The sequence below is a fragment of the Octopus bimaculoides genome, chromosome 4 (assembly GCF_046866305.1).
Source record: "Octopus bimaculoides isolate indiv1 chromosome 4, ASM4686630v1, whole genome shotgun sequence".
NCBI classification, from domain to species: Eukaryota; Metazoa; Mollusca; class Cephalopoda; order Octopoda; family Octopodidae; genus Octopus; species Octopus bimaculoides.
The window spans coordinates 76,620,745-76,648,714 of NC_142931.1; the positions used below are offsets into that span (position 1 = coordinate 76,620,745).

The 27,970-nt window shown below is 34.5% G+C and overlaps 1 protein-coding gene across 2 annotated transcripts in view; it reads right to left on the reverse strand.

Annotated features, from left to right (window-relative positions):
• The window catches only part of LOC106869369 (uncharacterized), a 185,761-nt gene that overhangs the window by 48,596 nt on the left and 109,195 nt on the right, over positions 1 to 27,970 (reverse strand). For both annotated transcript variants that reach the window (XM_052967147.2, XM_052967146.2), the window contains one exon: positions 3,921 to 4,630. In XM_052967147.2, the coding sequence (XP_052823107.1) occupies positions 3,921 to 4,630 (710 nt within the window). The remainder of the gene's footprint in view (positions 1 to 3,920; positions 4,631 to 27,970) is intronic.

Genomic DNA, 27,970 nt, shown 5'->3' on the forward strand with positions numbered 1-27,970 from the left:
AGCTATATAAATGAAATGAAGTTTAAAATGCAATTGGGGTCTTTGAGAAGATTTATTTACATTAACTGAACTGGTTTCTGAGAATTGAAATAGTTACTGTAGAGTCCCATATCCCTATATCTCTTACTGTTTTTTAAAAAAAATAATGGTAGCAGTTAAGTTCATGCAAATAAATCTTTTTTTAAAGGCTACAAGTGATTTTCATCTTCATTTCTCTGTATTTATGAGTGAAAAGATTCTATTTTTCTGTGTGTGTGTGTGTGTGTGTGTGTGTGTGTGTGTGTGTGTGAATGAGAGAGAGAGAGAGAGAGAGAGAAAGAGAGAGAGAAAGAGAGATTACTAGTTGGCCACTGTCAAGTAAGTACTCAAAATGATAATACACTAAGAATTAAAATTAAATTATTTCACTACAAACAACAATGCATTTCAATCTTGTGTAAAATTGAAGCCCATTGCAGTTGGTAAGAAAACAGTACACACACACACAGACACATTTTTATTTGGAGATAAGGATTCCCATTTCTACATGGAGTTTTACAATTGTGTACAATCATTTTCATGCATATATCTGCCTCAAGTATCAGACAAGCACAAGCATGAAACTCAGAGTAGCAATGGAGTAAATGAATAATAATTAACTTTATATGTACTGTGTAGTCTTTTTTCCTTTGCATTTGTAAACATTTATGTACATGTAAAAATATTAAAACTGATATTAAATAATGAAACGACAAAAACACAAAAGTGTTCCTTATTGTTGAAGTGGACAAAGAAGAAGGAATTATGCGTCTTTATGTAGGAACAGTACATTAAACAATATTGCTATAAAATTCTGAAAAATAGAGTTCTGTAGAATCAATATTAAGCTGTCAGAAATACTACAACAGATAACAATAGTAACAATTAAAAAAAAAACAAAAACAATAACAATATATAGGAGAGAAAAAAGTGCACTAAGTGCATAACCTGATAGTCTTTTAGGGTCAGGTTTACATTGGAAACAGGTTTATTGATTAGATATTTTCAATTGAATTAATAACGGCAATAAAAGAAAAATATAATACTTGTAATGATTGGTAATGAGAGCAAGAATGATGAGTTTTTAAGTTGATGACAAGGAGGATGGACATATATTAGATGAAATATTGTGCAACAGATGAAGATTCAAAACTTCTCATTCAAAGAAACTGGATACTGCCAGTATCTCCCCACCCTGCCTTCAATACATCCATTTGTGATCAAAAGAGAAAGAAAGTAAATAAAGAACAAAACTATCTTGACTACCTTTTAAATATTATATTTTTAGTAAGAGAACTCACTAAATATATTTTATTATCTTCAATTTGTTTCTGTCATTAGACTGCAGCCATGATGGGGCATCATGCTGAATAGGTTTTTAGTTGAATTGACCTCCCTATTTTTTACCACCACCACCCACCACACACACACATAAAAGGCTTCTTTCAATTTCCATCTACTAAATCCACTCACAAGGCCCAAGGCTATAGCAGAAAAACTTGCCCAAGGTGTCATGCAGTGAGACTGAACTCAGAACAATGTGGTTGGGAAGCAAACTTTTTATCACACAGCCACATCTCTGCCTATTTAGAACTCTGAAGAAAATGTAAAAAGCAATGTATGAATGGAGACAATTCCATGAAAAACACTTTCTATGCTTCTATGCAGTAACTCAATCAGAAAAATAACAGCTAAATACCTGTCAAAGAATGCTACATTGTGTTAAAGAAATTAAAAAAAGACTAATACTGTAAATAATACGATCATATATGTACTATGCCTAAATAAAATGTAACAAAACGGGATGGTCAAGGCTGGAATGAGTTTTTGAATGGAGTACAGCAAGGTGCTAAGAACAATAATTAAAAATTTGGAGAGAAAGGAATGATTCTGGGGAACATTAATGACACTATCAAATGCATGGCTAGCATAAAGATCTTATACCAAGTAATGAAACCAGGTAAAATTCTTGGCATACTGCAAGGTTACTTCTTATTGTGATCACCACAACTGGCATAGGAATACAAAACTTCAAATCAACAGTAAAATGTGAATGGGATGTGATGTTCATGTCAATTCCAAGAACATTAGATAAGTGGCATATGTGAAATGGCGCAAAAGGGTTAGACACAAGCTGGATCCTAAGTTGTAAGTGTATCTCTTCCAGACTTCTAGTATTTATTTTATGTGTTTCAAAGGTGAAAATCAAAGTCAATAGTGGTGGAATTTGAAAGAATATCAATGTACAAAGCTAAACACTGTTATGATCATTGCGCTACCATTTCTGTCACTCCACTGCTCTTTCAATATAATCAACATATTGTCTCTGACATCACGACAAGGTCAAAGATTTATAGTGATCAATTAAATTGAACCGAATTATCCCAACTGCATTACGTAGTAATTATATTTATCATTTGAAGGGAAATGAAGTGATGTAAAGGGATGTAACTAAATACCACAAACCCTGCAGCATTTTCAATGCTGTACTGCCCTTTAGATATGAGTAAAATAAAGCAACAATATGAGAGCATTGTATTGTTATTGCTTCAGGAATTAATATAAAATAACCTGAAAGAGTTTACTCAAAGCAAAATATGGAATTTTATAAAATATATAAAATAAAAATATCAAGATTATTGCTTTTTTTTGTTTTCTTTATTAGTTGAGCAAAAATAATGGTTGATTCTATGAAATATTCCATCTTTTAAATTATACTGTTGGTTTGAGTATTATTAATAACTAGCAGTAAGTCATAAACATAGGATAACGATTAATATTTGTATTGATTTCTTCTGAAAAATTTAGGCAGAGGAAAGATGTTATTGTTTAGCTGTGACGGAGCAGACCTATAATGAAAAATGCTCCTACCTTGACAATCGCACCAATTTTTTCACATATAATAATCTAGGATTACATTATCCAGCGTGGCCTTTATATTTACTTATCTGCCAAATCAGATTGGAGCCTGGTGTAGCCATCTGGTTTCACCAGTCCTCAGTCAAATCGTCCAACCCATGCTAGCATGGAAAGTGGACGTTAAACGACGACGATGATGATGATGATGATCTCAGGATCATCATCATCAGGAAATTCATCTTTCTTCCAAGTAGGACCACCATGAAGAGGATCATTTATTGCCTCAAAGAGAGCATGTATTAACAGAGGTGGAAAACAAAAAACAAGTGGGGAATAAATATCAATGCACTCTCCTTTTTACATTCACTTATTCTATGATAATTTTCTTGCAAATGTTTAACTCTCTGTGTTGCTATTTTCTTTCTACCTGAGTAGTCAACAGGAAACAGAGTATTTAATTTATCTTGTTGAGGTAACTACTTGAAGATACAAGAAAAAACTGTTCTTTAGGGGAAAAGGTGATACAAAACTATGGCTATTCGAACTTATGAGTATGCCACCAGTAGTTCAATAATTCTGTCTAAAATATAATCTCTTTAGTTTTGTTATTCAAGTGAACAGAAACAAAAAATATTATGAAAATACTTTCACCTGAAATATAAATAATCAGAGAATAATGTCAATATTAAAAAACTACAATGACTATTTTACGTGAGAAATTGAAGAATTAGCCGCAAGGAAAATTCCTGGACCAAACAGATGTTTTGAAGTTACAGAACTGATATATATATATATATATATATATATATATATATATAAAATTAAATCTCTTACAATAAATAAAAAAAACTATGCTGTGACAACGACTCTCCAAAGCACCAGACGAATTCCACAAGAACAAAAGACAAATTGTCAAAATGTGAAAAAAATCCTGAAATGAAAAACGACTGGAAGCGACAACATAAAAAAAAAAAACAATTGTTATGAGAAGAGATAAATTAAAGCTAAAAGAAAATTATAATAAAACTAATTTTTAAACTCACCCAATTGAGGTCTTTTCCTCTTCATTTTCTTTTTTTTCCATAATTTGGTTGGAGTATCTTCCCTTAACTTAGGTGGTTTGGGAGCAGTAGGCTGTTGTGTGTTAAAATGGCTATTAACGTGTCTTTCAAGACCATGATGTGATGGGAAACGCATATCGCAGCCATCAACAATGCATTTGAATGGCTTGTCACCACTGTGACTGAGAATGTGCCGCTCAAGCCAAGACATGGAGCAAGAGCGTTTCGCATACACCTTACAACCATCCCAAAAGCATACATATGTTTCACTACCTTCTTGACTCTCAACATGTTTCTCACGAATATGTGCCATGAGCAAGTCGGGGTCCAAGACGATATCACAGTTTTTCCATTTGCAATGTGTTACTGTTTCCTTGTTGCAGTTGTAGTCAAAGTTTTGTGAGTCTTTACATGATGATGATGATGACGATGATGATGAGATCAACGCACAGTTGACCGCATTGCTGACACTGGCTGTGCTACAGGACAGGATGGGTGTGTAAGGGCGGTCTATGAGAGGTGGCAGTAACCCTGAATGGGCAGTAGAACTAGACAACCCCACCTGACCTGCAGCAGTTTTGGTCCGCTCATTATTAAGAGCCAATCCGTCAAAAATGGAGTGTAATCCGTAAATTGATTGAGAGGCTGGTTCAGGAGATCCTTTGCTGTTGGCTTGCTTGGAAATACATGGGCTGTGGAATAGTAAACAGCACAAGTTAGAATTGCAAACAAATTATAAAGGTCATCTTACAAAATACTAATAATAATGATGGTTATTTAACAAAATCAAAACCATGATAAAACATAAAATAAATTCAACAAAATCCTATTTTAATTATAAGGAAATATTTAAAAAGAAAATAAAAGAAATCTGAAATTGTTCATGTATTTGACTGGAGATAGCAAAAATAATTTATTTTAAACTAGGTTAGTTACGAAAGAATATGAGCTTTAAATTGATATGGTCTTTTAAGATCAATGTATATAATTTATCAGAACACATGACGTAAGAGAGCAGTCTTGCAACTGCCTTGCAATTTACAAAAAGAAAAAAACAAAAACAAAACAAAAAAAAACAACAACCCCAAAACGATGCTTTTTAAAACTCTTTCAAGTTCTAACATTTACACTGACATCAAAAGACCTGAAATGCTGAAAGTGATAAAAATTAATTAGATTCACATTTCATTTTAATACACATATCTTTCACATTCCCACTTTCTGTCCATTTTATTTTCTTAATGCTAGCAGTTACTACTTAGAATCTTTAGGAGGTATATCTAGGAGATAGGCACTTGTAAGTGCTTAATGAGCTGACATAAACATAGCAACCAAAAGAACTTTACAAGCAAAATGAACAACGTGCAATACACTGTGTGGCTGTGACCTAAACCTGAAAATCGCAATGTGATTTATAAAATAAATGGATCTTAGAATTTTATCCATTCAATCAACTAAACTACTAAGCTCACTGGATTAGCATGTAAGTGGCTGAGTATTCCACAGACGTGTACATTTGAATCTTAGTTACAATCTATCTGATGGGCTTCTATGCAGTTCCTGTCGCACCCTACCACCATACTATTAATATCACAAAGTATAGATTGACCTGTAGCTACAGAAAATGACACTTGCCAAAGTACCATGCAGTGGGACCAAGCCCAGGACTTCATGATAGCAACACAAAATTCTTAACCACACTGTGCCATATATATATATATGTGAGTGAGTGTGTGTGTGTGTGTGTGTGTGTGTGTGTGTGTGTGTGCACAACCTCACATATACAAAGACCTATAAACCATAAAATGAAAAGAGAAAGAAAAAAAAAGTTCTGAAAGAGAAAACATAACTTAAGAAGCATATATTATTTGATGTGCACTTGCTTCTAAAGACTGTAGACCATTAAATGACGGAGCTTTGGCAACTATTCCTAGTGGCTCCTATTCATAGCTTTGAGATACTGGTTATATGGTTGTTTATTTTTAGAATGACATTTTAAGGCAGGTGTGAGAAGTCAGATCTGGCTGGATTAAACATAGAAGTTGTAGAATATTTGGGCCAGTTTAAATGCTTAGCAAAAAGGATGCTTATATATTCCTCATTAGCCACAAAGATAGTGTTATGCATTAAATTCTTTTACATATATATAATCTTAAAAACACTTCCCTTATTACAGCTGATTTCATTTTAATGCAGTTACCACATGAAGAGCACTATCCAAATGCTCATAATCAGTCACAAAGCTAGTGTTGCTTTCGTATAAACCTGACGGTGGAAACAAGATGAACAAGGACAATATCAGTTTGAAGCTGTTGAAATTGCAACTATTTTTGGAGGAGTTATCCGTTTCACTGACCGTTTAATCCTTTTAATACCAACCAGCTACTTTGTGCTGTCACTGGTTCTTTTAGTTAAAAAACTTCTAATACTGAAATCTTCATATTTAAAGCTTAAAACGTTTCACCATAATTTTGTATAAAAATGTTACATTCCAAAATACTGGGTTAATGAGAAATTTTATTAAAACCAAAAATCTTGAATAATTTCAATATTAATTCAAACACATAACCAGTGTATGTCATCAGAAATATCACCCTAAAAGTCTTCAGGATAGATAAGTGCATTTATATTTTTGTGATTATATATGTATATGTGTGTGTATCTATATGAGAGAGAGAGAGGTTTGGTAGAACTAACAAAAGAAAAAGAATTCAATACATGTTTCTGTGTATACACACACACGTCCTACAGGGGATGTACAGGTTATATGTAAAAGAGTACAAAACTTCAGATTTACATTGAAGGTCAAATGAGATTCAGTTCCACAAGGGTTTTACTAAAAACTGAATGAAAAGGATGCGACTGCAGGCCCAGTCTGCCAAGTGTTTACTTCTGAAGTACTAAAACAGAAACATAACTTCAAATCAAGAGAACAGAAATTTAAGAAAAAGGGAAACTGATTTGATTTGGATTGAATGCATCTCCAGTTTAGGGGAAGGGAAATGCTTTCCTTAAAGGCATAAAAAATCAGTTACTGACCACCAAGACTGACATGTCTAAAGCAGATTACAGATACATGGATTTGGTGAGAATTCCATTCACCACTAAGCTGTGGTGGGGAGGAGGACACTGACCATTAGGAATGAGTTCCACCAGAAAATCTCAACTAATAATATGTAACCAATGTTGCTTAGTCCCAAGTTAGCTTTACAAAGGGATGGGTACTTTGGATATGAAGCCAATTATACAGTTATGTAAACAAATTTATAGTTACAGGGAATGAATATATAATGAAACAGAGATTCAGAGATGGCAGGAAGTACATACTACTAAAATGTCTATGCCTATCACACACACATTATGTACATAAATGCACACACACATACAGTTAGAGAGAAAGTGAAGGAAAGAAAAAGGGGGGAAAAAGCAATATATATATATATATATATATATATATATATATATATATAGGGAGAGAGAGAAATTACAGAAACCAAGTTTGTTTGTGGTGAGTAAGTTTATAAGTTAAGGTTATAATTACTAGTGAGTGAAATTTATGTTGAGCTTAATGCCTGTTAATATAAACAAATTATACAACTACATCTAGCAAGGTGAAACAGTAATGACCAACCACTCTACGTTATTGCCAATTAGATTTTAATGCCTAAACATTAATCACTGTGTTAGAGGGCATGCATGCACACACACAACAGGATTTTTAATGTCATAAAATATACTGGAAAAAATTTAGTGATGGGTGAAATGAGTAGAAAGCGAATAAATAAATATTTAAACTGACTTTTGTTACTTATTTGTTGTTGTCCATCATCATCATCAATATCATTATTATTAAGAAAGAAAACAGTTTTCTTATTACTATCAGTATCATATTGCAAATCTAATTTGCATTCAAAACCAGCAAGGCTACTGAAGTAAGATGTAACACAACACTACATGTCTGTTATGATCTGCCCTTGTTGGAGCTGATCGGCAGGGATGATTTTAAAGTGTCATTTTTACATTGTGAAAACATACAAAAGCATACACACACACACGCAATTTCTCCACGTAAACACAGTGCTTATACAAGATTAAAAAGATGCTATGGAATTGACTTTATCTTCAAATTACATTCAAAAAGATCGTTACAGTAAAAACTCATCTTATGAGGCATAGAAAATACAGATGGCAGACTGATGATAAAAAGAGAGAAAGAGAAAAAAAAGAAAGCATTTAAAAATCTTTCCTTCAGCCCCAAACTATGGAATTGCATGTAATTTTCTTTCTAGAGATTAACAAGCTTAGGGAACTCGATGTTTTGTATTAAAATACTTCTCAAAAATCATTTAACCTTTTTTCTTGGTAAGAGACTTCATCAAAATATAATAGTCATTTTCACATTTCTACATATTACTAAGAGTATACAGTTGAATATATGAACCTACATCTTATCAAGACTAAGATAAGGTTCTCTCTCTCTCACACACACACACACACACTTCATATCATCAAAGCATATTTCAAAACATTCCTTCCATTGTAGTTGTATTATAATTATCAAAAACATTTCATAAATTACAACTGCCTCTTTCTAATTACATTAGCAGGTTAAACAATCATGTATAAATACCCTCAGTGCAATAGCTTTTTAAAACAACTTCAACAGATAAGCATGTCATCTAATAGAGACAGGAAGCTTCTATTTGATTGCTTAACTTATTAGAAATAGCAGTCAAATTTCCCTCAAATTAAACCTGATATTAATCAAAGAATGATTCGTTCTACAGAAAGATGGGGATGTCCAAGGCTAACCCATTCATCAACTGGTAGCTTATCTAGACAGATTTAGTAACTTATCTGTCAAGAAAAAAATAGTGCAAAAGCAAGAGACTCTGGATAAAAATATAAAGTAGAAGTTGGAGAAGGTTGCATTGACATTAGCTGTCATTTGACAAGGCTACATATACAAAATAGTTTTATACCATTAGATTTATCTTATAAAATATTGGCACGACTTTATGGCTAAGAAGCTCATTCTGCAACCATATGGTTTCAGGATCAAACAGCACCTTTGACAAGTGTCTTCTGTTATAATCCTGGACTGATGAATGTCTTGTGAGTGAATATGGTAGATGGAAACTTTGTGGAAGCACATCATATATATATATGTTTGTGTGTGCTCGCTCACTCACCCACTGCCTGACAAGTAGTATTAGCTTTTTTTTTTTTTTTTTTTTTGTAGTTTCAGCTCATAGCTGTGGCCATGCTGGAGCACCGCCTTTTGTTACACTGTTATTACTGAGAGCCTCCTCTAATATGTGGCACTTGGTGAAGAATGGAGTTTGATGTCACTACCCTCATTCGCACCTCCTGCTGTGAGATAGGTTCATCTGGGACTTTTGACAGGAAGAGGTCCCGTATTGATTTGAAAACACCTACATCCACTTTGTGTAGGTCCCTCAGGCTCTTTGGGAGCATATTAAAAAGCTGTAGGCCCCTGAAACCCAGACTGTTGCAGTAACTGGTCCTGAAGCATGATGGCATTGCTGGAATCTTTGGCACTGGTGTAGCTTTCAATGCCAAAATTTAGCACAATTCCTTCCAGGATCTTCCAGATGTATATTACTGCATGCCTCTCCTGCCTTTGCAACAGCTCAGCTACTGTGAAGCTTCACTGGATTGCTTCAAGGTCCGCTGTTAATTTTACACTGTTGGGTGACCATAGCTGTGAGGAGTAATCCAGGAGGCTGAGGACAAATGTCCTCCAGAGGACCATCATGGTTTCCTTTTCTCTAGTTCTGAACGTTCTCAGGATCCAGCCAGCCAATCGTCTGCACCTTGTCACCATCCTGGTAATGTGCACTTGGAAAGAGGTATCATCACTCATGTCGATACCCAGGTCTCTCACTGATTTAGGTTCTGGGATTGTAATCCCCTGTGAACCAGTGTACCATGTAAGTTTTATATTCAGTTTTGGATGCTGGTAGTGTGGGGCTTGGAATTTTTCAGCATTAAAGTGTATATTATTATCCCTAGCCCATTTGTAGATTGAGTCCAAATCCTGCTGCAGGTGTGCAACATTGCTGGGGTTCTGTATTTTCTGCGAGACTTCCATAATTTGTTTACGTTCTAATAACTTAGTAGTTCATCAAAAGAGAGTGACAGGAATAAGTATCAGACTTTAAAAAAAAAAGTGAGAACTGGGGTAAATTTATTCAACAAAAAAAAAAAAAAAAAAAAAAAAAAACTCTTCAAAGCAGTATCTCAACATGGCTGCCGTCCAATGGCTGAAACAGCTAAAAGATAAGGATAACCTAACAAAATTTTTTTCTTTTAAAAAAGGAGGTGGAGTTTTTTAAAAACTTGTTTAGTTGAAAATTTCTTTTGGGTTTCTATGTTTTTTATCACAATTGTAATTACAAGTGTAGCTAAAGAAAAACTAAAATAAATATAGATAAATATATACTGTTCCTCACACATGCTTCCAGGAAAATTACACATTCCTCCTCCTTTGGTATTAAGACAACAAATCCAAATTATCAGAGAAAGCATCGATACTATAGCACAGATAGTTTCATGTAACCTCAGGTAGACAGCAAGTTACACAACATGATTCATATAATGCAGTTTTGGTGTAACATGTCTTCCAAATTACATTTGACTGATGTCATCAACTATAGCAATCTCAACCAGTCTAGGAAAAGGATTTGTAAAGGTTATGAACAATGCCCCAACTCCCACCTTCACCTTTTCATCATATAATTTTTTTTTTTAATGTATTCAATTCTGACAGTAAATTTCAAGGATGTACCTCTCTTTGATAGTAAACTCCATTAAGCATACGGTATTCACATAAATGCTTAACTATGAAAGAAAATACTTTGAAAATTTAGAAAACAAAAGCACAGTTGATAACAAACAAAAAAAAAATTTCTTAAAAAAAAAAATATTGAAAAAAGAAAAAGTTTTATACTGATGTTGATCCAAGACTTCTAAGAATAAAAAATCTCTTTAAAAAACAGTTTTCATTGTTTTGTCTTTACAAAAGAATGTGTAGTAATAAATAAACAAAACAAAATCTATTAATTAGAACAAGAATAAGTAAGAATTGATGAAAAAATATTCGTCTTCAGAGTCAGGATTAAAAAAAAAAAACATAACAAAATGTGATGAGTTTTTAAGAAAATCTAAAAATAAAATATTATTGGTCAGCTTCAGTTTATAATAAATAAAAAGCCTAAAATGTGTTAGAATGAATAGAAATTGTATTTCTTTTTTATTTTTGAATTTTCTCTTTCTTACAGTTTTATAAATGAAGAAATTTCTATTTCTACCATCTTATCATAAATGAAATGTTAAGGGAGGAGAGTAGGGAAAAAGGGGTGGTGACAAAACATAAAAACAAATGTGTGTGTGTGAGAGAGAGGGAGAGATAGTGAGAGGGGGGGGGAGAAATGTGACAAGCATGAATCATTGCATTATAAGTTGTTTTTGGTTAGTAGAAGTGATTGGTAAACAATAATTCCAAATATAAAATTCTCTCAGTGTGTGTGTGTGTGATAGTATGACAATAAGAGATGTGTCATTATTATGATGAATGGCAGTGGATTGACAGAATCATTAGAGTATCAGATAAAATGTGTTGTAGCTCCCTATGTTCTAAGTTCAATCATTCTTCTAAGGTTGATCAAATAGAGTACCACTCAAATACTGGGGTTGATTAATCACCCGCCTCTCCACTCTCACTCAACAATAAATGAATAATCCCAGATATGTGCCTATCTTTTATTTATTAGATTGCAGCCATGCTGGGGCTGTGCTTTGAAGAATTTTTAGTTGAATGAATCAACCCCAGGACTTATTTTTAAGAAATTACTATTAGGATGAGAGCAGGAAAGACAAAGGGTGGCAGAATCAGTAGAATGTCAGATAAACTGCCTTTTGGTATTTATTTAGTCATGGCCCTTTACATTCAGTGTTCAAATTCTGGCAAAGTCAGGAAAGTAAAATATCAGTTAAGTACTGAAGATAATACATAATCAATCACCCACTTGTTCAAATTCGTGGTCTTGTGCCAAAGTTCAAAGCCATTATTACAAAGGACAGAAAACTGAGATGATTTGATACAACCAAGCTAACATGATGAGTATAGCAATGAGAAGGAGGCACAAAAATGTCAGCAGTTCAAATTTTTGTCTTTTTCTTGTTTTGGATTGTGTTTGAGTGTAGCACAGACCAATATATTTGTGAGTTTTATAAAAATGTATCACTTCAACATCAACATCCATTTTCTATACTGACATGGGTTGGATGGCTTGACAGAAACTGGCAAGGCCAGGGGTGCATACCAGATTCCATAGTATGTTTTGGTTTGATTTCTACAGCTGGATGCCTTTCCTAATGTCAACCACTTTACAGAATGTACTGGGTGCTTTTCATGTGGCACCATCACAAGTCCTTAAGTTATAATGTATAAAAAATATTCCTTTTTATACAGAAGGTATAAAAAGAAATATCTTTTCCCCCAATCAATAATATAAAGCAGGCATGGGCAACATTTTGTTTTTCTCAAGAGGTGTGCCACGTGAGATCTGGTTCATCAGGCAGGCCACACTCTAAAACCATTCAAGATTTCTTTTTTTTTTAATCAGCCATGCCATTTGAAAAGTGCTGCAGGCTGTAGTTTGCTCATGATATAAAGTCCAAAAACTTCAAAAGTTCACTTGTTCTGGCCTCTACCCACTACGCTTATAATTTAAATGTCCAAGAAATTTCAATTGATCAAAGCCACAGAATATCAAATATAAATGGATGAAATATTTTTTTTTTTAAATTTTAAAGCAAAGATGTAAGAGCCCAGAAAGGTTCAATTCCAGTGATTTCCCACACTGAAATGAGTCCACGGGTTTGTAAGGAAAGAGGCAGTAGACTATTAAACCATTTGGTACTATATCTCTATTGAAATTCATTGCCTTTATTTCAATGGATTTTGAAAATAACAAAAAATTTAGTAAAATAATTTTGTCATTATCAAGATGGTGTTCGGAACATAAATTAACATGAAATTTTAATGGTAAGGTTTTATACATATCCCTTTAAAAATAGAGGGGGCAGTCTGAGGTGGCTTGGTATCAGAAGCTCATTACTGGACCACTGACAGATTGAAAGGCAAATCAAACTCCAGTACTACTAAAATTAGAACTCAAAACATAGGACAGCAGTAAATTCCATAAAGCAGTTAAATTTAATGAAATGCTCACAGTAGATTTGAATCCAAGCCCTGTAAGCTAGTAATCCTATATACTCTTGAGATAAAATAATGAAATGTAACTTCCACGAATACATATATTAAGTACAAAGAAGAGAAGTTATTGAACAAACTCCTCTTTGTCATTGAGGTGAATGTTTACATACGTTACCATTTAAATATATTACAATTGTAAACATGTTAAGTTAATGGTCTGCACAAATGTTTGATTACCACTTATTTTGCAGACAATAACTTTCTTTTGTGTACTAAAGGTAGGTTGATATTTGCATTAGAAATACTATTCTCTATAAAACAAAATGACTGGGAAGACTGGATATACTTACAATGTTGGGTACTTAATTTAGTTGTGATGAAAGTATTAGGGAGAGAGATAAGCTGAAGAGTATGGGTGGGGATCATTAGAAGACTGGGTTTAAGAGAAACAGAATTGAGAATTAATTGAATAAACAATAAGATAAAATGAAATGTAAACAGTTAAAATAATATTGCTATCAAAAACCAGATGCAATGATGGCAAATTTCATCATTACTATCATCATAATATTCTAACGGAAAATAATATTGACCACAGTAGGATTTGATCTCAGAACAAGGAGGGAGAGAAGCAGATACAGTAAAGTAACTATTGTAGTGTTACATTGCTTCACCCATCTCCAAGATTTTGTCATATGACATCAGTAAAAATGGGAAATAAAAGTGCATTATTATATTGTATAGGAAATAAAAGTGCATCATATTTTGAAACTTGATTAACTGTTCAAATTAGTGGACAGTATACTCTTAAAATCTTTTTCATGAAAGACAATATCTATGTTTTAATTAATTGTGGAAAATAATTAAATTGAGTGGGCTTTAGTAAAATAATTAGTAAATTAATTTTTCCATTATTAGGCTGGTGTTTAGAACATTACTTAATAAAAAATTTCTTATATGAGTCTAGCATCACATAACCAGATATAGTTTCAGAGAGAGTTAGTATGCAAGCAACCCCTTTGAAAAAGTTAAAGAAATAACTAGAGTTTTGAACTGCTGCTTAAAAAAAAAAAAGAAAAAGAAAAAAAAAAGAAAACAGCACAAATTGAGACATAATTTCCTATCTTATTAGCAGAAAAAAAAAAAAAAAAAAAAAAGGCAAAACTAAAGGAGAAATAATTTCTTTTGCATAATATTTTCTAAACCCAAACACTATGAGTATGACATTAAGGTGCTGACTGACTGACTTCAAGGGTGTTTCTATCTACAATTAAAATAATCTCAGTTGATAAGTTTTTCAACTTACAATGTAACATGTGTGAACATGCAGCATTTGCTTTTGTGAAGTATTCCTCAGTCATACTGTTACTATTGAACAAAAGCAAAGAATTTGCTTGCTTTTTTTTTTTTTTGGTTGAGTGATTTAAAATACTCTCAATTTTACAGCTGAGTGATTAGTAGGGAGATCATCTAATTTTAATGAATAATAACTACACAGCATCAAGACAGTAGTTTGACCAACTAGAAATATCTTCAAATCACATTCTACCACTTAGAAAAAAAGACGGGCACACTGGCCAATGCAATCCTAAATGTGCAAGAGGACTGGATAATCATGACTGGAACAACTATGATTTAAAGCGCTGCTCACTCATAGTTGATCAGGAATTACACCACAATAACTTAAAAACTGTTTTAATGACAAAAAGAGTGACTAATCTGATGCAAAAATCTTCAGTTATGCATCAGCCGCCAACCTATTTTCTCACTGATATCTTATGCTGATATATTGGTAGAGAGAACATTCATACACATGTTTCTACAGTCTTTATGTATCATCTATTCACAAGGTACTGATCAACTCATGATATCATTGAAGATACTTGCATAAAGTAAAGGACAATGGAACCAATCCTAGCACCATGTGAATGCAAAATAAATTCCTTAAGCACCTTCACCACACCTGTACCCATGTTCCTTGACAGAAACCTGCCGGCTTTAATGTGTTCATATTTAAAACCTTCCATGAATTTCATGAAATAATCTGTTTTTGGTTAGGTTTTAAACACTAGATAGAAATAAATGCAATAAAAAAGAATTATTTTATTGAATTCTTGATTATTTTCAAAGTAGAAACAAAGGCAGTGTAATTTCATTAAAAATACAGTCACAAAAAGTTTAGTGTTGACAATGTTTACACATAGAATGAACCCTTGGTGACCCTGATAATTTCAAGATACATGGAAGCAATTTATAATACTGATTTGCTCCAGACTTGTCAAAGCATTTGAGGCATATTTTCTGCAAGTTAACAAAATGTTTGACATATGTATCTCTGATGCTTACAGCTACATGCTGTGGTACACACCATACACAATTACAACTCTGTGAAGTTTGGCATTGAAAATTGCCTTTAGTAGAGATCTGAGAATCTGCAAGTGAACAAACACTCGAATGACCTAGCTTGATGCGAGTCACTAACAGAATAAAGTTGACTGAATCGAGCTACAAACACATGGAGTGGAACAATTACTTTTTGACATCCAATAGATGAAAGAAAAGCAAAGTTGACTTTGGTGCAGTTTCAACTTTGAAATAGAAGACTGAAGAAACAAAATACTGTTGGATATATTACTCTACTGCGCTACTGACTATATGAGATGACAAAATCATTACTTTCTAGTTTGAATTTCCACCTCCTGTATATCTTCATGGATTGGCAAATGGTAATGGTGCTACATTCAGAGGCTGAAAAACAGCACTGTACAACAGCATCAATTCAGTGGCAGAGTGAACATCCACCTTTTAGAAAGATTTTATATTGTGTGCTTAGCCCATCAACTGTGGTGTCGTTTCTCATCTTTTTTTCTTTGTGCTAATTCTCACTCCACTGTTTAAAAGCTACAGCTGTTAAAGGGTAATATATTTGAACTGGCATGCAGTGAGTCATGCTAGAATATGACATCAAAAATAGCAGGAGCGAAATTATCCAAGATACATCAGTGAGCTTGCCACTCATCAACTGGAGAAGCAAGTCCATACTGTTGGACAGTGCTGTAGTGTACTAACTGATGGATAAGTTAATTTACTTGGGGTCTAATTTGGGCCAGATCGCCAGGCGAACAAGAATGAGCAGATGGTCACTCTCATCCAGAAATGGTCAAAGAAAACATAGCAAACTCTTATACTGCCTCACTTATACACACACACACACCAAAGAGAATTCGCTTCTCTTTATTGTTGTGCTGATCTTTTTTTTTGGACAAGGTTCTCATGGCTGGGTGTCCTTCCTACAACCTGAACCGAATGCATTTTATTGGGCCACTTGGACTAGAGAGCTATGGAAAATCAAGAGAACCCTCTACTCGGTAACAGTTACTATTTGGTATTGCTGCTCTTTTGTGAAAATGTTAACAATTCTGTAGGTTGAATGGACCTCTGACAAACCTGTAGATTTCAAAAACATAGGAATTTATATTCTTTGCTTACTCCAGCCATGTTAAAGTATTTGAGCAAAGCTGTTTCATTTACACTTACAAACTCCATGTTTCCACTGTCCATTGTTTTTAAAATAAATTCTATGGTTAGATGCTTTTCCTAACACCAACTACTTTACATTGTTGACTGGGTACATTTTATTATTAACACATGAAAGACTGTGTGTAACTAGTCTAAAGAGCATACTTTATAGTAAAAGCTAACTTCTTATTCTAAAAACAACTTGTTAGTAAAACTAAAGAATAGAGTAACATATGATGTAATATAATAGTTTGTCTTTAATTCATTTTTGTTTTCATTCTCTAAATATAAACAAATTTTATAGTACTGAACTTCAAGCATTTTCATAACTTAATAAGGTCAATATTTTTAACTAAATTACTTTGCACCCAATTTATGGTATAAATAACACCCAGTAATAATATGTGAGTCAATGTTTAGCAACTTAAGTAGGTATAATTTACTTTACCACACTTTGTTGGTAACTAATGATTCCTAAGAAACAAAGCTGTAACAATTTAAATAGCTATTAGTTAACAAGCAATACTTAAATATCTGAGTTGAAGAAGCCTACGTTACCAAATACTTTATGCTAAACAACAAGCAAACAAATGAGAAGGCTTCTACACAGCTGATTGACTTGCAAGAAACAGCAACCAAATTTCTTTCAAATTACTGCCTTAAAAATAGAATGACACATTGCATAATGTAGTAATAGTTGGAAGTAATTCAATCAAACACTTGTTTGAACAGGGTCAGCCTGAAGCTAAACAACATCTATGTAAACATGGTTAATGAGGAAGCATCTGAGTGGATTCTCAACTTGCTACAAATAGCAAGAAATTGCTATCTTCAAATCACAATTCTCAGATATTTCCTTATCATTGTAGAAAAACAAAAAAAGGACACACATATTAGGCAATATAGTACATGATGCATTGGCTGGATAAAAGACAAAATGGTCATCGTTGAAGCACATTAGATCACAGATTTGCTAGCTGAGCACTGAGCTGGAATCAAACAACAACTAACAAATTTACAAGCATTTGAGTAACACTGGTTTGAAAATGCACACAGCAGTGCATGCGATTACCATACCATAAATAAGCTGTATAAACCTTGTAGAAGTTTTGAAAATTTTTTTTTTCATCTGTCACATGTTTGAAGCCTTGCAGGTCAACTACTGGTCTTAAGAGACATCTTAGAAAATACAGACTTAATGGAGATTATTGGGATGATATAAGATTTATTGAGATGGCTAACCATCTGTCAACATGAAGCAATCATATAAAACACACACATGCAGAAAGAGAGGGAAATAATAATGAGAAGACAGACAGACAGGGGGGAAATAGTACAAATACATATATGGTAACTTGTCCTGGGAGGGCAGTGACTGAATAAAAATTGATTCATGATAGTGGTAACTTGCAGAAAAACTCTCTTGCTGATGGCACAATACATCCAGCCACACCAAAAGAAAAAAAAAATGGAAGAAACAAAAGGGACATGGATCCCTTAAGTTGTAGAAAAAGTTACTAGTCAAAACGAAGGGTAAAACTGAATAGAAACTGATTGAGAGCGGAGATGACTTGTTAGTTCTGTCACAGGTACTCAATATAGAAGCATCCAGTCAGTAATAAGAAGGGCAACCAACCACAAATACAGGCCAGGACTGGCTAAATGCCAAAGAATAGTGCCACAATATGTGGTGTGTTCTGACCAAACCATCTCAGGATAGAAAGATAGACATTAAATGATAAAAGAGGGTAAGACAGCTTTTGTGTGTGTGCACGCACACGCATGCACACAGAGAGATAAAAGAAATAGAATGAATGTATACACAAAGATATGCATGAATGAATGAATGTATATGAGTGAGTGTGTGAGCTCATTTCCACTTCCCACTTATTTTTTCCAACATTTTTATGTTTCTCCACCACTGTCTGACACTGAGTCTACCTAGATGAGAAACAGGTTCCACTACTGCTTTGAACTTTGATGATTAATTATGCCAGGTGCTTTCCAACAACACAACTGCTACAACAAATAGCAAATATTTAGGGTTTAAAAAAAAATAACAACAAAAAGACTTGAATAAAAGAATGAAAGTTAGTATGGGAAAATAAATGTAAAAATAAACAGTGAGGGGAAGAATCCAGAATTAAATACACGAATTACAACAGTTCCTCTCCAGCTTAATTCATATCGAAAAGAACATAGTGCAAAAGTATTAACTGTTTCAGTCAAGACCAGTCCTTACTTTGTTCCCCCCCCCCCCTAGATATATAATGTATCTCGGACTACATTATTCCAATATGGCATTCATTTATTTTTAACTGACTGCTTCCCACCACCTCTTAAACGTGTAATATGATTAATTCAGTCAATGTAAACCCATTTTCTCATTCATAAATCATTTATAGCCAATAGTATAGATTTTCTTTTAGGATGTATTAATATTCTCAGTATGTATTTAAGCATTATACTGTCTTAATTAAAAACCCACATGCATCATTTTCAAGTTCTAAATAAGATTTTCATTAACTTCTAAAACTAACTCCTTTTGCTATTTTAGAATGTATTAAAATTTTTGCAATATGTATGTATCTAAGCACAGTATGTGAGAGAAAATTGTGATGTTACAGGAGAGAAATGTGTCCGCATGGATGGTGGTGCACTTGTTTTTAATGATTCTGCAAAGAAAGAGGCTTGGAGATGCCATTATGAAAGGCTGCTGAATGTGGAGAATGAATGGGAGGAGGAGAGCCTGCCAAATGTTGATCCAGTCGAGGGACCAGCTCCCCGAATCGATAGCACCATGGTAGATAAAGCAATTAAGGATATGAAGTCAAGAAAAGCCCCCGGCCCATCAGGAATCACTGCTGAGATGCTTAAAATATCTGGTGGTGTGGGTTATGGTCTAGTCACCTGTATTGTAAATCAGGTGATACATGAAGGAGTCATACCCAAAGACTGGCATACCAGCACCATAGTCAACTGCTACAAAGATAAAGGTGATGCTTTAGATAGAACTACAGGGGTATCAAACTGCTAGAACAAGTGATGAAGGTCATGGAGAGGGTCATAGCTCGACTAATTAGGGAGAGTGTCTGCTTAGATGAGATGCAGTTCAGTTTTGTGCCAGGTAGAAGCACCACTGACGCTATATTTCTTGTAAGGCAACTGCAGAAGAAATACCTAGCCAAAGATAAACCCCTATACTTGGCTCTTGTTGACTTGGGAGAAAGCCTTTGACAGGGACCCCGATCCCTCATCTGGTGGGCTATGTGGAAACTAGGGATAGACGAGTGGTTAATAAGAGCTGTACAGGCCCTATACAGGGATGCTGCCAGTAAGGTAAGGGTCGGCAATGAGTATAGTGAAGAATTCCAGGTAGAAGTAGGGATCAGTCTTCAGCCCCTTCATTCATCATAGTCCTCCAGGCAATAACAGAGGAATTCAAGACAGGCTGCCCCTGGGAGCTCCTCTATGCTGATGAACTTTCTCTCATAGCTGAATCACTACCAGAACTAGAGAAGAAATTTCAGGTGTGGAAGCAAGGTTTAGAATAGAAGGGCCTTAGAGTCAATGTTGCAAAAATAAAAGTCCCAGCAAGTAGGAAGGCAAACAAATCACAAACCCTTTCAGGTAGATGGCCCTGCTCAATCTGTAGAAAATGTGCAGGTAGAAACTTCATAAGATGTACCCACTGTGAGCTATGGATGCGTGAGAGGTGCAACAACATCAAAGGAAGGTTAACCGGGATGATAGTTTTTGTGTGAGCAGACGCACAGGGGCAATAAACACCGAAGATGCTCAGAAGACAGATTCCATCACATGCCAGGGGGAGAGACTAGAAGTAGTTGATAGCTCCTGTTACCTAGGTAACCAAGCCTGTAGTGGGGGTGGATGCTTGAGGAGCATTGCCACTAGAATAAGAATAGCCTGGGCAAAGTTCAGAAAGCTCCTACCTGTACTGGTGACAAAGGGCCTCTTGCTCAGAATGTGCATACTGCCATGTTACACGGCAGTGAAAAATGGGCCATGGCAGTTGAAGACATACGTATGCTTGAAAGAATTGAAGATAGTATGATCCGCTGGATGTGTAATGTCAGTGTGCACACACAACTGAGTGTAAGTGCCCTGAGAGAAATGTTGGACATAAAAAGCATCAGATGCGGCGTGCAAGAGAGACAACTGCGCTGGTATGGTCACGTGCTGTGTATGGATGAGAAGAGTTGTGTGAAGAAGTGTCACTCCCTAACAGTGGAAGGAACCCGTGGAAGAGGGAGACCCAGGAAGACATGGGATGAGGTGGTGAAGCACGACCGTCAAATGTTGGGCCTTACAGAGGCAATGACAAGTGACTGAAACCTCTGGAGATATACTGTGATTGAGAAGACCCGGAAGTAAAGTGAGATCACATCCATAGCCTATACGAGTGTCGCATAACCAGCCCATTTAAAAAGTACCTTTGAATCATGGGCGACATGCCATACTTGAGGAGACCTATTGAGTCAAAATCAAAAACACAATCAGAATCTCAATCAAATCGAAATCAGAAATGGAAATTGTAGGAGTGGCCGATGCCAGTACTGCCTGACTGGCTCCCGTACTGGTAGCAAGCAATAAGCACCATTCATGCGTGGGTCATTTGCCAGTGCTGCCTGACTGGCTTCCTGCGCCGGTGGCACATAAAAAGTGCAATCCGAACATGGTTGATGACAGCCCCTCCCCTTCCCCAAGCTCCTGTGCTGGTAGCACGTAAAAAGCACCAGCTGAACGTGGCTGGTACCAGTTCTGTCTGACTGGCCTCCATGACAGTGGCACATAAAAAGCACCCACTGCACTCTCAGAGTGGTTGGCGTTAGGAAGGACATCCAGCTGTAGAAACATTGCCAGATGCAGCCTCCTGGCTTGCCAGTCCCCAGTCAAACCATCCAACCCATGCCAACATGGAAAACGGATGTTAAACGATGATGATGATGATGCTTTGGAGTAAATTAACCAAATTTATTCATAAAGAATGCAAAGTGAGAGGCAAAACCAAAATTTTAATACTAATGACTTAAAACAAAATTTGGATATAATCCTTTGAACTTATCCCAGTACTTAACAAGTGCTTATTTCATTGACTCCACCACAAGGACGAAAAGCAAAGTAAAATTCATCAGGATTTGATCATAATCGTCTGTCAATTCTAGCATTTTACCTACTGTTAAAGAAGGAAATTGGAACTAAAACTGTGTGATGCCAATGAATTTCTCAAGAAATGTAAATGGTTACAAGTACAATGAGAAACTTGGTTTTAGTTTACTCCTTATTATCCACCTGATTTTGTTAGTGAAATATTAAAAGAAAATTGAAAGAAAATAAGATCTTGATGAAGTAGAGTAAATGACTGTCTTAAAATATTTAACATAGGAAAATGACTAAGAAGCACATAAAAAAGAAGTTGGCTGAGATATTTTACTCATAGAAGACAGAATAAATGTAGGAATTACAGAGATTATCAACACAGAGTTTTACAAAGTAGTTTCTTTATACAGTTGTTTTCGATGGTCTGATCATCCCTGATCCAGCAGAGATGTACTGAAAGGCCTCAGATCATTCCCCGATCCAGTAGAGATGTACTGAACAACACTCCAATCATGACAAACCCATTTCTTCATGAATGCATTAAATAATGCACCATCACTATTTGGGATGTAATTTGAGAATTGGCTGCTATTTCTAGCAGGTTGGGCAACCTCATATACACAGCATAAGGAAAAGTGAAAGCATGAATTTTATGTGAACAAAAAGGAGCAATCAATGCTTTGCCAACAATATCAAAGTTTTCGAGACCTACACAAAAATCAGATTGAGAGAAGACAAAGGTTTTAATTAGATTACCCTGTCTAATGTAATGCTTATTTATTCACCTTGTTTTCAATTAATTATGCATTATCTCAGTGCTTTAAAATTTTGATGTGATATATTTAGAATGATATTGTAGGGTCGGTGTGAGAGGCATGATCTGGTCATTTTGAACATAAAACAAGTAGAATATTTGGGTCTGAATGCTAAAGGGTTAAATGTACTTTGCCTTGCAGTATTCTTAGTAAGAGAAATAACATCATTTACTAAGTAATAAGGGAAAGAAAATGTGAAAAAACTGTTCAAAGATATGCAAGATGAGCCCCTTGTAGCATTCGTCAAGTGAACTTATGTACTGATTGTCTTCAGCCATACCACATAGCTAATTTTCTAGATATATATAGGAAGTAATTTTTAGCAAGATATATACTCTCTCTCTTTTACTTGTTTCAGTCATTTGACTGTGGCCATGCTGGAGCACCGCCTATAGTCGAGCAAATCGACCCCAGGATTTCTTCTTTGTAAGCCTAGTACTTATTCTATCGGTCTCTTTTTGCCGAACCGCTAAGTTACGGGGACGTAAACACACCAGCATCGGTTGTCATGCGATGCTGGGGGGACAAACACAGACACACAAACATATATATATATATATATACTTATATACGATGGGCTTCTTTCAGTTTCCGTCTACCAAATCCACTCACAAGGCTTTGGTCGGCCCAAGGTTATAGTAGAAGACACCTGCCCAAGGTGCCATGCAGTGGGACTGAACCCGGAACCATGTGGTTAGTAAGCAAGCTACTTACCACACAGCCACTCCTGCACCTATATATTCTTCATTTTTTGTATGCATTCATATTTTATGTTAATTTTGTATTGAATTAAAATATTATACGTTATCCTTCAAGTCAACAAAATTACTTTTATAAAACAGCATTTAATCTGTAATTATTGCAGAAAAATGTTATAGAAATTTCATTAAAACTGAAGCATTGGAAGTTGTTTAAACATAAGACGTTTATTAGTAAATATCTTAAAAGTCCATTTTGGATATAAGGGTGTAGACATATAGTCATTTGGGCTGCAAATGGAATTTTTTTTTTTTTTTTGAGAAATGAATAATTAATAAAGCTGTTAAGATAGTGTGGATCAAGTAAGTGTACAGTAAAAAAATCTAATTTACACATTATATAAGGGAAAAGAAAAACAAAACTTGTCAGAATAAAGCAAAACAAAAGAAAAAGATGCAATTAAAAACATTAGATATACAAAGAGAGAAGGTTGAGATGGGAGAGTAGAGATGATGTGTATGTATCAATCAAACAGTTCTTTCCAGAAGGCATGCTGCATAATAACAATAGCCTGAAAGCAATATTAGAAATGAATTGTTTGCAGCTCCTTTGGCACAAAAGAATCAACAAACGTAGTCATGCTAGACTGCAATCAGGCAGTGGATGCTTAGTTGATGCCACCATGTATGTGCAGTCAAGCTTATTACATATGTAGTGCACCTGCAGTATGAAGAATAGTGGTACATTCAAGAAGAGAAAGCCAGAAAGCAGTTAGTAGATAAAAAGCTTCTTTACTTGCTGGCTTCCTTGGAAATTTTAGAAACTAAACAAACATTGGAGAAAGCCTGTTTCTAATTACTATTACACCGAGGAAAATTTTTCTTTTACAGATTAAAAAGTAAAAATATAATACCAGGTATCTATTTTTTACCTTGTTTCAGTCATTGGACTATGGTCATTTTGGAGCACTGCTTTATGGGGTTTAGTTGAACAAATCAATCCTAGTCCTTATTTTAAAGCCTGAGACTTTGGTCCCCTATTGGTCCCCTATGTCAAAATAATTTACAGGGATGTAAACAAACCAACACAAGTTATCAAGCAATGGTGGGGAACAAAACACACACACACATATATTACAGGCTCTCACACAGTTTCTACCTAGCAAATTCATTCACAAGGCATTGTTTGGTCTGGAGTTATATCAGAAGGCACGCCCAAGGTGCCACACAGAATAACTGAACCTAAAATCACATGGTTGCAAAGTGAGCTTCTTAACCATACAACATTCCTAATTCATATTTTTTTTTTACAAGTTTCAGTCACTAGATTCCAGCCTTGCTGGAACACCACCTTGAAGGATTTTAGTCAATCAGATCAATCCTAGAAATTATTTCAGTTTCCATTTGTTGAAATTAATCATGGGACAAAAAGTGACATAACACAAACAACAACACTATTCTATTTTTTTTTTAAATTGGTATAAACAAAAACACACACACACACACAACAGGATTGTTCTCTATTTCCATCTACCAAATTCCATTCACAAAACAGCAATCAACTCATGGTTAGGGTACAAGACACTTGCCCAAAATATTGTACAGTAAGATCAGATCCTGTACCACATGGATGCAAAGAGAACTTTATGACACAGCTATGCCTGTAGCAATGGTTATGGTTAAAATGCCTTTTGTCGGAAGTTAATTTTATCCAAATTAACCTGGGTTTATTATTACTTATTTATTTTTTAATAATAATTTTGATTTTTCTGTCTATCCAAGCTGTCTCATCTTTATTTTCCTTCGGTTTATATATATATTTTCAGCTACTTGTCACTTTTTGTATTTACACTTTGTCAACATTATATATAGCTTCCTTTTATTATTTTTTTCTAATCAATAAATAGCGAAGTTCAAATACTTAAAGCTATTTCAAAGTTTTCTTTTTAAGGATATTCATAGTACTGCTATGGTAGTTCAGTGACTATATAAAAAAAGGGGGGGGGGGACTCACAGACAATAAAAAACAAAACAAAACACTATCTACATAGTAGTGAAAAGTGTCACACACCCCTCCACTACTACTGACAATGATAACAAGCTTTCTGATTTGAAAGAGAAAACATTGCAAACATTTCAAGAGTTAATCACAATTCAAAAGTAATAAAATAGTCGTTGAATGAACGGTATTCGTAAACGATAATATCAGTTTACATTTTGGCATTTTAAGGTGGTTATTTAATGCTAGCATACACCACCAGATAAAACAAGTTTAAACTCAAGATTCAATCAACTAAATTATCAACAAGGATGACAGACAGAGCCTCGTAAAATATGAGCCCAACTCTCATTGTTTTAAACTTCTAAGTATCAATTCAAGCAATGAATTAAAACACATCTGATCAATTTACAGAAAACTAATCAGAATGCTAGGTTTCTGATTATAAGAAAATGAGAGTACATATGAGTGTGTGAAAATAAGCAGTAGCTCTAAACTCACTACTTTTCAACTTTTATAAAACTTATTTTCTTTGTTAGGGTTATATTGCAGTCCTCCACCACAAGTCATGCAATCAGTGGAGTGACTAGAAGATTCTAAACCATATTCTATCAGAGCCTTTGTTAACTTCTCAGGCAATTTGCAATTCCGTGACTTAAATGTATTATATATTATTTATAGTGATTTTCTGTGAGAATAAGCTCTACATTTTAGAGAAGACATTCAAGGCAAAGGACAAATGTGGAATTTTTCACCAAACATGATAACCTCATTTTTCATAAACACAACATACCTGTGTGGTTAAGAAGTTTGCTTCTCAAACATATGATTTCAGGTTTAGATCCTTTGCATGACACCTTGGGAAAGTGTTTTCTGCTATAACACTGGGCTGACCAAGCCTTGTGAGTAGATTTGGCAGATGGAAACTGAAAGAAGCCCGGTGAGTGTGCGTGTGTATATGTCACTTTGTCTTGACATTGCTTGGTAGTTGAAAATGTCTGTCACTATCATACAAGCAGTATCATTCATTTCTAATATATTCTTCAGAAACAGGTTTGGCCATGGAAAAATATTACATTAGTTGGAAACAAGTGAAGGTTGGCATGAGGAAGGACACCAGTAGAAAATTTGCCTCAATAAACTTTGCCCAACTCATTGCAACCACAGAAAAGTGGGCATTAAAATGACAACATTACACAACATTACAATGGAAGGAAATGCGGTTAAAAATGAAATAGAGAGAGAAGAATTAACAGATGGTATCCAGTGATGTGACTTAAGTGGTTTTAAAGACCCAATCTTTGGTGATATGAGATAACCTAGATGATGCAACCTCGCAATTTTTAGGAATGGAAGAGTCACTTACAAGGATGAAATGGAAGACTCCATAGCAGATATACATAAATTAATACTGCAGTGTATTTTATCTGGCTCTCTACTGGTTTTGCTATTCCATAGGGTAATGATAATAATCATTATTATTTAATAACTTTTAGAGCACTGATTTATAATAATATTAATAAAATAAAAGAAAGAGAAAAATGTATCAGGACTTTAAAAGAAAATGGAGAGGAAGGATCTGGGGCATGAAAATAAAAAAGGAACCCCATCAGCTGTCATATGAACACTGGAAATAACAAGGACAAAACAGCTGGTAAGAAAGCATAGAGACTTAGGAATTGACACCCAAAAAGCAGAGCTGAGTACGGTTCATCATCTAAATCCCCCAAAGTTCTTGAAAATTTAAGAGGCTTTTTATCTCGAAATCTCTTGGACTGTTGACATGATCAATGTTATAATAAAAATAATAACCTTTTAATTAAGCATATGAAGTGAAAGCCACTAGAAGTGTTTTCCTGATATGGTTTTCTGTAGCAAACAAAATAAAATACTATTAACAATGCTATCTGCACCTAGTTATTTGCACCACAAGCTAGCATGGCATCAAAAAGTAATGAGGAATGATCCCACCTTTTTAAAGCAAAAGAAATGTAAAATTGTGTATTTTCAATATTAATAAATGACATTTTTCAAAATATAATCTGAAATTGTATAAAAATAGAGAAAATATCACTTGTGTATGCATGTGGGTGAAAGGTTTACATAAGCATGTGCATAGGAGTGTGTGTGTCTCTCTCTCTCTCTCTTTTATATATATATATATATATATATATATATATATATATATATATATGAGTATATGCATATATATGTACATGTATGTACATACCTTCATCTACATGTACATATAGATACATAACTGGGTACATGACGTGGCAAAAGAACATGGACAAAATGATAAACAAGGTACAACAGACAAGCAGGCCACATAGAGAACATATCCTTCATCAGCTGCCACCATTAAAACACCGGCGTTTCGAAGAATTAAGGCAGAAGAATTATATATATATATATATATATATATATATATATATATATATATATATATACATATAATCATTTTCATGCCTATTTTTCTATGTTAGAATGGATAGATCAGATCTTAACTCCAGCACAAAGTCTTATCAACTGTTGTCCTTTGTTGTCATTTTCAGTACTTCTTTCCATGTCTTCCTCTTCCACAAGATCTTTCCACACACATCACACGGTACTTCTATACCCAACTACCATTCTCC